The 11569-nt window shown below is 25.8% G+C and overlaps 1 protein-coding gene across 1 annotated transcript; it reads left to right on the top strand.

Annotated features, from left to right (window-relative positions):
- Positions 1-3585: 3585 nt before the first annotated feature.
- Positions 3586-6328, top strand: Kr (Kruppel). Its single transcript, XM_065513977.1, has 2 exons — positions 3586-4243; positions 4411-6328. Exons 1-2 carry the CDS (start codon positions 4207-4209, stop codon positions 5988-5990), a joined length of 1617 nt encoding a protein of 538 aa, XP_065370049.1. The 5' UTR covers positions 3586-4206; the 3' UTR covers positions 5991-6328.
- Positions 6329-11569: the final 5241 nt, after the last annotated feature.

Below are 11569 nucleotides of genomic sequence, written 5' to 3'. Positions count from 1 at the left end.
AAGCAACTTGGCTGATTAAATATTAATGTACATGAGGGCCTAAGCTTTCAGAAATTTAAAATTGTAATCTGAATGTTGGAATACCATGGGACCTATTAGATCTCAAAGTGAACCAAAACTTTAATTAAAACATTAATTTAATAAAATTGGACAATTTTGAATATAAAATTATTCTGCTTAAGTCGGGTACAAGGAAATTATTTCGATTTGATAAATTTTTTTTACGAAATGAGTTAAGAACGATAAACTCTGTAAACGGGTGAGTAAATTAGCACTTATTTATTGAGGAGACAATTTTTATTTGATCTTAAACAATATAAAGTTACAATTTTAGCACATTTGAAAAGATAAGACTTAAGAAATTATAAAAAAAGGTATCTAAGATAGATTTTAACATAATCCCGACTCTAGCATTCGTTGAAAAAATCACGTATATTTCTTTTTATTCTGAAACAATTTCCCACTGAAAACTTAACTTTTAGCTAATCGAATTTAAATAAATCTGGATCGGTTAGAATTTAATGCACGATTAGTATTATTAATATGAAGAATTTCACATGTCTAGTTCTTAAGGAAGCTTCAGAAAGCTCTAAAGAGGCAAACCTATATAAAAGTTCTTACACAGAGAAAACAGATTCGTGTTCACAACCGAATTTGGTGCTAATCGAATAATTCTGCCTTAGTGACCGAATTTTACAGTTGTGGCTACAAAATTTTAGAAGTGGCAACAAAAGTTTGGTTGCTTCAATCGAAATTATTCTCTTTCCACTGATTTTCTGTTACTAAAACCGAAAAATTCTATGTGTACAACCGAATCATTCGATTGGCAACAAATTCGGTTGCTATTACGAATCTGTTTTCTGTGTGTAGGAAACTATAATTACATATATAGAATAATGAACGATTATACGCAAAACTACTTTTTAATCGTCAACAGCAGAACATATTTCCAAATTTTGGAGGTTCAAATAACTAGCTTTAAGCAATATAGACATATTTGCCAATAGTATGAAAATATTTTTAGTATTGAATTTTTTAAAACATTCGATTATATATATTGTTTTATATTTAATAATAAAGTTATTAAAATATTTTGTAAAACTAGACACAATTTCCTTTCTTTTGATTTAAATATGTCTATATTTCGTCTATCATATGTCAAATAAATTACCTCCAACTTAACTCCAGCCTATAAAATTTAACTTGAAAACTGAAAGTAATAATATTTCAATAAAGAAAGAATAGATAGACATATTGTATATCAAATGAAAGGAAATTATATGTACTTTGTATAAATGCATAGATAATTTAAATATTTAAATAAAATTAAAAAATATATAAAGCACTTTGAAAAGTTAAAAAACAAAAAAAAATTTCAAATGATTTTTTTAGATTTTATTTAAATTTAAATAGAAAAAGAATAGCTAGACATATCGTATATGAAATGAAAGGTAATTTTGTATACTTTATATAAATTCATAAATATTTATATGAAATTAAAAAAATATAAAGAACTTTGTAGAAACATTTTTTTTTTTTTTTGGTTTTCTAAAACGAAGGATTATTAAAGATTTGTTTAAATTAGTCCAGACATAATTGACAATTTCAACAAAAAATCTTTAAAAAACTTAGAAAACAGCAGGCTGAAAACAGATTTTTTATTTATTGTTGCTAAACTTAAAAATAAGCAATAGCAAATATTTCCAGAATAAAAATGTTGTCATTCAGGAGTAAAACTATTTGAGGATTCTTTCAGATTAAATTAAATTTTGTCAAATTAAATCAGAAAGAGTAAATTGTCATATTAGGAATATATAAGAAGCTAAGATCATATTAGGAATATATAAGAAGCTAAGATTAAGCAATTTTCTTGAACGATTATTTATTCATGGCTATTCCTGTTCTCACTTTCACCATTCACCTTATTTTTGTAAGCATATTTACAAGAATATTTTCATATATTAAATAAAGTTTCGAAAATTAAATAATTAAGGTTAAAAAAATCACGTGTCAACATCAATAATTAGAAAAGCTGAGGAAATTACATACTATTGTTGTAATTACACTTCCAAAAATACGGTGAATGGTGAAAGTGAGAACAGGAATAGCCATGATTATGAATCACGTTTTTTCAAAAAGTGCTGAATGTTTTTTTCTGACAATATTAAAAAAATATTTCTGAACAGGATTAAGGCTATAATCATTATGTTTTTTCTGGCGTATAAAAAATCCTTTAAAAAACTATAAATCAGGTGTCGTGTCATAGCGTCCAACGATACAATTTCCATGGACACAAAAATGTATATTAGTGTCCATGGATGCTTTTAACAAATCATGTATCTTAGGACAATAAAAAATTAATAGAAATATTTTCGGAATGAAATAGTTTTGCACAAAATTAATTAATTATGCGATAATGAAGCAATAATGACAGATTTTATTTAAATGATTTGCAAAATATTCTAAATAAACCTTTCTATAATATAAAAACTTGGTTAAATATCATTTACCTAGCAATAAACTAAAATACTTCTTAAAGAATCACATTTTCATTGCATCAAAAATCGATTTAATTTAATTTTTTAATATTGATTAAATTTAAAATTCTATTGCGGGTAATATTATTTATATTTTTATTATTTAAGACTTTTCATTTCAAATACTGTCATTTTAAAATCATTTCAACTCCATTTCCAATTAACATTTCTCATCTCCATCAAATTAATTTCAATCAAGGCCCCCATTTACCATTAATTAATACTAGCCCCTGCCAAACAACAAATCAAAACACCTAAAAAATTCATTTTAATATCAAAAAAAACTCTTGAAAATTTACATAATTTCCCCTTACGTCACATAACTCATGCTCTTAACATTTCATAATACAGAAATGACTTTTACTAAAGGAATGTAAAATTGTAAAACATGTATGAGTGTGTGTAAGATTTTTATGAGTGTAATAAAAAAAATTAAAGCAGGCTACTCTAGTTTTTTGTAATACTAAAGCCGCTAAGATTAACGAGGACTTAAACAACAACAAAAAATGAGAAAACTACCTTTAACAGACGACCAAACCAAATTTACATAATACAACAAAAAAAGGGTAGGTAGACGACAACACGATGATAGCAAGGCAACAACAACAACCACGAGACGAACACAACAAGAGAAATGAGTGAAACGAATGAACACACAAATTCTCGCCAAAGAAAAACTACCTGTTTCTTTGAAAAATAACAGTATAACAAATCAAGAGAGAGAGTGGAAATGTTTTAGGAGAGTGCAAGAGTGTGTGTGTTTTTTTTAGATGTGAAAGAGTATCTGTATGTTAAAGAGTAAGTTTATGTGATAATGCATAAACAAGGGTTTGTTTTTTGTTTATGATGAGGGTTGTTTTTATGGGAAACAACAACAATTTCCACAACTGAGTGATGAAGAGCCAACAGAACGTCACTAGTACATAAACCATGCACTTTTGGAGTGAAAGTATCAGTTGTGATTTGCTTCTTTAACAGAGAACATCTAACAAAATACAAAACAAAACTCACATACATAACAAACAAAAACAACTACAACAACAAAAAAATTATATAGAAATAAGTTTAAACAACAAAAAACATTAAATTTAAAAGAATATTCAAAAAAAGTGTTTTTTAACGTAATTATTTTTATATAAAAAAAAAGAAAATTATACAATTTTTACTCACGAAAGAAAATACCCAACAACCAAACAAATTAAAGGATATTTTTTACCTCTTAAACACACACTCAAAACCAACCCGCACACTACGGCAAACCCAAAGGATATTTATTTTAAAAAAAGTGTATAAATTACCAGGATTTTTAAAAATATCATATCATTTGTAATTTACAATTCAACAAGAAGACATCATCATTCATTGCAAGAATTATTAAAAAAAGTGTCTTAAAGAATATTGAAAATTAAAATAATTTTTTTGTAAACAAAACGTGAAATACCTCTTGTAACAAACAACAAAAAAATCATACCTCAAATTTAAAAAAAAAACAAAGGAAACTATAAAAGTGAATCAAAATATAGTACAAAACCACCTTAAGGATTAATCAAAACCTCACACACAGCATTTGGATTTAAAACAAGCAACAAAAATTTCGTGTGTTTTACACGGAATTTTGAAAATTATCTCAAAAATAACAAACAACCAACTACACACAGATTGAAAAGATATGGCCATATCTTTGCTACAAGACGCACAAACAAGAAGTAAGTAGAGTTTGAAAACTTTTTAATTAAAAAAAAAACTTTGATTCATTATTTTAACTTAAAAAGTAAAAAAAAATAATTTTTTTAAAACTCTTTTTGTTAAATTGTGATAAAAATATTTTCCCGCAAATTTACTAATTTTTATTTCCTTTTCTGTTTACTTTTAGCATTAGCCGCCGCTTTAGCTGGCATGCAACAACGCGAAGAAGTTGATCGTTCTTTGTCTTTATCACCACCCATGTCTGCCAACACCTCCACCAATAACGCCATGTATCCCGGTTTGCAACAAGCTGCTGCCGCCTCAGCCTTTGGCATGCTCTCACCCACACAACTAATGGCTGCCAATCGCCAAGCCGCTGCTGCCTTTATGGCCCAACTACCCATGTCCACATTGGCTTCCACATTATTCCCCCACCATCCAGCAACTTTGTTTGGTTCCTGGGCGGCCGGTAATCCAGCTGGCATTAATTTGGCCAATGCTGCTCCCCACTCACCACCCGCTTCACCACACTCACCCATCAACATCAATACCCCACAAGCCAACAAACACAGCCTCAGCATGACCTCACCCACCGCCTCCACACAAGGTGAATTGCCCGCTAAGAAAGCTCGTAAATTGACAGTGAAAAAAGATTTAATTTCGCCCAGCATGGAAATCACCATGAGTGTCAGCGATCTATACAATACACCCGGTCCCATTTCACCACCCTCCTCGGGCTCTTCACCCAACTCCTCTTCCCATGATGTCTCCAGTCCAGCCAACAATGCCAACAAAGATGGCTCAGCTTCCCGTGACAAAAGTTTCACCTGCAAAATTTGCTCCCGCTCCTTTGGCTACAAACATGTCTTGCAAAATCATGAGCGCACCCATACTGGTGAGAAGCCATTCGAGTGCCCTGAATGCCACAAACGTTTCACCCGTGATCATCATTTGAAGACCCATATGCGCTTGCATACCGGCGAGAAGCCCTATCACTGCTCCCACTGCGATCGCCAGTTTGTGCAAGTGGCCAATCTCAGACGCCACTTGAGAGTGCACACCGGTGAACGTCCCTACACCTGTGAGATTTGCGAAGGCAAATTCAGCGACTCCAACCAATTGAAATCCCATATGTTGGTGCACAATGGCGAAAAGCCTTTCGAATGCGAGAAATGCCACATGAAATTCAGACGTCGCCATCATTTGATGAACCACAAGTGTGGTGTACAATCACCCATTACTCCAGCTCTCTCGCCAGCCATGAGCAATGACTACAGCATCTTGAATTGTGACCAAAAGTCCTTCTACGGCTCTGAGGAGTCCATGGAAATTGGCAAACCTATGCTGAGTCACTCGATCATGAATTATGCCGGCATCTCGCAAATGGAAGAAGATGCTCCTTTGGATCTCTCCGAAGATGGTGGCAGCCAAACTGATGAGTCCTGCTCTCAGCGTTATCGCAAAGCCAACGACATTAGACGTGTTTTCCGTCTACCTCCTCCCCAAATCATGCATGTGGCCACTGATATGCCCGTGCAAACTGAACCTGAGGATTTAAGTGTTCGTCATTCACCCAGACAAGATTTCGCTCACTCCAATCCTTCCTCGGCTGCCCAAAGTCCTGAACCCAACATGTTAATGATGCATGATGATTTGGATTTGGATGAATTAGATGATGCTGCCAGCATGTATATGCGCCAGCAACAACAACATCACTTGAATGTCTTGAAACATCATCATCAACAACAACAACAGCACATGGAGTAAATTGTTAGAATTCCTTGGGAATCATGATCGCTCATCAATTAGTCACATTTTGCTTAATTAGTCCAAAGAATGTATATACATATAGACAATTTGCACATGAACCTGAACTCCATCAAATGGATTCTATGATTTCGAAAAAATTTTTAAAATTTTGCCAACAACTGAAACAGGAAAACCAAACCCTCTTCATTACTGTCGCACACAAAAACAACTCCCAAGTACAACTCTCTATCTCTCTCTCTCTATCTCTCTAACTATCAATATAGCGAAGTAAGTTTAAACCAAATTGCACATAATTATTACAATTGTACAAACAAACCAAAACTATTTAGCTCTCTTAAAAAAAGGGCAACCTATATTTTTAATTTTAAGTTTTATTTTTTCATTTATAATTTCAATTTTATTTTATCAATTATTTTTATTTTATATTTTAAACAAAGATTGTAAATTTTCATTTTAAGGTTAAGCCAAACAAATTGTAAATAATTCTTAAATTGTATATATGAAACACAAATTTAAAACCCAACCAACTTAACCTTAAATTCAAATTGCACATATAAAAACAAATTGACTTGATTATTAGTTTTAAATACAAATTTAGTTTATTTTTATTTTTAATTATTATTATTATACAAATATTATTAATTAGTTATTGTAGTTCTATTATCATCAAATATTTTACATTATTAAAAAATCAAAAATTCTTTAAGAAATTTTTTTTAAAACCTAAAAAAAAACCTGTTTATTTTATTATGGAATGTGAAAAAATCTAAATCAAAATTAACTTTAAGTTTTATTATTATTATAATTTTTTAAAAAATAATAACTGTTTTTGCTTGTAATGAAAACTTTGTTTGTTTTTATTAAATATTTTAAGTTTTTTTTTATAGAGAATTTATTATTATAGTTACATTTTATGTGGTGAAACAAAATATATATTTGAAATTGAAATGAAATTGAAATTTTTTTGGTTTTTTTATTTACTTTTTGTCGATAGAAGTTTTAGTAAATTGCTTGACATTTTGTTAAAAGAAAATTTTAATTTTTTTTAAAGATTTTGTAGATTGGAAACTGAATTATTTTACTAATTTGCGTAAAGTTTTATTTTCTTATAGAAAATGTTTATTTTTTAAGGTTGTAGTGAAACATTAGTTTAAATTTCTATTAACATTTCTAAAATCAACAAAAATTTGCAGAAAAATTTCAAAATTTTTAATTTTTTTTTCAAAATTGTTAAATTTGTTTTTCAAAATTTAGAAATTTTTTGTTTAATTTATATAATCTTAAAAAAAATTCAAAATGGTTAATTTTTTTCAAAATTGTAAAATTTGTTTTTCAAAATTTTGATTTTTTTTCAAAATTGTTAAATTTGTTTTTCAAAATTTATAAATTTTTTGTTTAATTTATATAATCTTAAAAAATATTCAAAATGGTTCATTTTTTTAAAATTGTTAAATTTGTTTTTCAAACTTTCTTATTTTTTTTTTTTTAAATTTCAATTTATAAAAATTTTAAATATTTTTGTGAAATTATGTTATTGTTTATAATTCAATTTTAAACCCATTATATAAATTTATTTATTTTATATTTTCAATATTATTTTGAGTTGTTGCAAATACAATTTTTGTTTAACTTTTTCAAAACTTTTCTTTAGAAATTTCTTTTACTTTTTGCACATTTTAAAAATTTTTGTTTGATTTTTTGTGTGTAAAATTTTTGGTTTTTGAGAGGTTCAAATATAAAACCATTTTTAACATTCATAACCTTTAATTTGAAATTTTTGGTTTTTTGAACTTTTCACTCAGAATTTCTAAAATTTGTTCAAGGAATTTTTGCAATTTCCCATTAACTTTGTTTATAATGTTTCAAATACTATTTCTTAAGTAAACTGCAGAATTATTTAGTTGCTAAAGCGTTTTATATAAAACAAAAATTAAATAATTTTTAAAATCTCAAAGTTCTTGATTTTTTTAAAATTTTTATAGTTGCTAAAGCGTTTTATATAAAACAAAAATGAAATAATTTTCAAAATCTCAAAGTTCTTGATTTTTTTTAATTTTTCTTAATTTTATAACGTTTTACTATAAGTCATTTCATCTCAAGATTCTTTACTTTTTATTTGAAATTTTTGAAAACTAAATTTTGTGAATTTTTCATAAACTAAAATGTTTGATTTTACTTAAATTTTGTTCATTTTTAACAATTTCGAATTTCTTGATTTTTGTACGTTTTTCTAAATTTTATAACGATTTTTTATTATTATAAACAAATCAAATTTAGTTTGAAAGTTCTTGACTTTTTATTTGAAATTTTGTGAATTTTTGAAATTTACATAACCTAAAATTTTTGATTTTACTTACATTTTGTTAAACATTTTAACAATTTGGAAGAGAAATTCAAGGAAATTTCTCAGATTTATAAAATTTCATATTAATCTTAACCTATATGAAAAAAATATCTTAAGTTTGTCCTTTTTTTAAAAGCTTAAATTTTTTTTTTATTTCAATAACCTCAAATTTAATATTTTTTTGTAGTTTTTGGTACAAATTTCAAAATTTTTTACCATTTCCTCTTAAACCTGATTAATATTCTTTAAATACTGTTATTTTTTAAATAAATTTAGAAATTTTTAGTTCTTAAAGCGTTTTATATAAAATTTATTTTAAATAATTTTTATAACCTCAAATTCCATCCTTGTTTTTAAATTTTTTTTAATCATTTGACAAGTTTTTCATGTTTATATAACGATTTATTGTAAAAAGCTAAATTTAGTTTGAAAGTCTTTATATTTCAAAATCAAATTGGGCTAATTTCTTTACTTTTTATTTGAAATTTTTGAAATTTAAATTTTGTTAATTTTTGAAATTTTTTTAACCTGAATTTTTTTTTTCCAATTTTCATAAGTTTCATACAAAATTTTAAAAATTTCTTATAGATTTAATTTGAAATATTACACATTTTTCTATTTTATTTAAAAAAATTCTTAAATGTTTCATTTTGAAAGGGTTTTATTTAGAACTAAATTTATATCAATTTCAATTTCATAACCTCAAATTATCTTGATTTTTATCAATAATTTAAATAAGTTGCATGTTTTATGGACAAATTATGTTTAATTATTTTAATTTTATTTAAATCTCTTTAATTTAATTAAAAAAATTTTTATTTTAATACAATTTTTGAAAACAAATTTTTGTTAATATTTTTCTTCTCAAAATCTAAAATTTTTTATTTGAAATACGTTTTGTCATAGTTTCAAAGATATTTTTACAATATCCAATAGATTTTTATTTAAAACTCTACTATTTTCTTAAAAAAATTACGTTTGTTTTATATTTAGAGGTCTTTATAAAGACTAACCCCCTTATTCATATTAATTTTTCAATTTTAAAAAAAGTTTATAAAACAAAATTTCCATACAAAATTTGTTTTATAAACCAGTGAAAAATTTACAAATTGATCATGAATAAGTCCTTAAATTAATGTTAATTTTATAATCTGAAATATTTCACAATAAGCACGGAATCCCCAAAAATTCAAGCCCTTGATTATATTGTTGGGTTATGTAATTATGTTTTAAACTTGAAAAATATTTGCGAGAATTAAATATTATTCAAACAAAAAACATATGGCTTGAATTTATGTTTCCTTTTTACTGGAGAATGCTAATGATGGACTATAATTCAAGGCTTGAGTTACACTTGCTTTCAGCTTGAATTCCTGTAAAAATGCTTATTGGGAACTATTTACTGGTTCACACTTGTCAAGTTTGCATAAGCAAGTCTTGAGTTTATAGAAGAGAGATATTGCTAAGATTTTCCTCTTCCTCTCTCTTCTTTTAACTCAAGACTTGCTCAAGTAAAATTGTGTGTGTAAACCAGCACTAATTTCAGAAATTGTTTTAAATTTCGTTATTAAATATTAATTGTTTCAAACTTTATTTATAATTTAATAAAAAATATTTATTATTTTAGTTCAAAATAATATTAAAAACAAAAATATTGAAAATATTAAAACAGGCAAAGAAATACTTATACAAACCAAATACCTCCAATACCTCTTAATAATGAAAACAAACCACAAATAAAAAGGGCTGGAAATTTTCAAAGTTCCAGCCCTATGAAATCATAAAGAATTTATCTTAAATTAAAAAAAAATAAACTCCCGAAATTACAAAGAAAAAATATTTATAAAATAAAATTTTTTGTAAGAAATTTTTTTTATAAAAAAAAACCAAAAAAAAACCTTGTAAATAAATTAAAAATAAAGTCTAAGTAAATCCTAAAAATACCTCATTAAATATAAAATTAAAACCCAAAAACCCCTGTAAATAAAATTAAACTTATAAATTAATCGTTAAATAACTTCTCTCTTATTATAATTTAAAACTTGTAATATTTTTTTAAAATTTTTGTTTATGCAACAAAAAAAGTGTATGGTATAAAAAGTTCCTCAGATTAAAACATTAAAGAAAAGCAAATTTGAAAATTAGTGAACTTAAAAGTAAAATTTTTCAAATTTTCTTTTAAAAATGTTTTTCTAAAACCAAAAAAAAATTCAAAAAAAAAATTAAAATAAAAATTGAAAAAATTCACTTTAAATGCACTAAAATATATATTTCTTCAATAACAATATAAAATTTGTATAGAAAAACAAAAAAAAAAAACGTTTCAAAATATAATTTTAAGTTTTAGCTTAAATATTAGTATGTATTTAATAAACTAAAAACCCCCAAAACCCTCTCAAATACACAATAGTTAACCTCACTAAACAATAAAATAATGTAAATTTTAATTCCTCTCAATTTAATTTTTTGTAAAAAAAAACTCTTTATCTCTTCATTCAATGTGTCAATTTTCTATTAAAATTAAAATAAAAAAGAAAAATAACTTTAGTAACTTAAATTTTAAATCAAATAAAATAATTACTGTAAGTTCTTTAATATTAAAACGAAATTGTGCAATATATTTCTCTTTCATAAACATAATAAATAAAATTGTTGTTTCTAAATATTTATAAAAAAATCTTTAAATTAAAATTAGTTTAAATTATCATTATAAGCTAAAAAATATAGACAAATTTTTATAAACTTTAAAACCCTCAAAACAAATAATATTCATAAGTTTATTGTTTTTTAATTAATGTGTAAAATTATTAACGTATTAAGTAAATTTAAGGCATTTATTATTATAATAAAATCTAATGAAAATGTGTTGCAATTTTAAGGCATTTTTGCATTTAAATGTCTTAAGAAAAAAATAATCATAATAAATATTACAACACTGTGTTAATGAGTATTGAAAAAAAAAAATAAATAAAAGAGTTTTATTTGAATTATTAGGCTGAAAAGGGGAATCATATTGTTATAAACTACACCACCATAGTGGAGTGGGTAATATGCGTTTGGGCTGGTATTTGTAATGACAAAAAATATTAGTCTAACATCAATCGCATCAAAATCTGTTTCTGAGTTGATTTAAAAGAACGGTGGCATGTCACAGTGTCCATTGACATAATGTCCATGGACATTTTTGATAGAACTTTGTTTTTTTTTGTCAAATTCATTCCTAAATTCATAT

The sequence above is a fragment of the Calliphora vicina genome, chromosome 5 (assembly GCF_958450345.1).
Source record: "Calliphora vicina chromosome 5, idCalVici1.1, whole genome shotgun sequence".
Classification (NCBI taxonomy): Eukaryota; Metazoa; Arthropoda; class Insecta; order Diptera; family Calliphoridae; genus Calliphora; species Calliphora vicina.
This window is presented reverse-complemented; position numbering and strand designations above follow the sequence as displayed.

Coding starts and splice junctions, on each gene's coding strand:
- Kr (XM_065513977.1), top strand. CDS start 4,207: ATGGCCATATCTTTGCTACAAGACGCACAAACAAGAA. Junction 4,244..4,410: donor ACAAGACGCACAAACAAGAA/GTAAGTAGAGTT, acceptor GTTTACTTTTAG/CATTAGCCGCCGCTTTAGCT.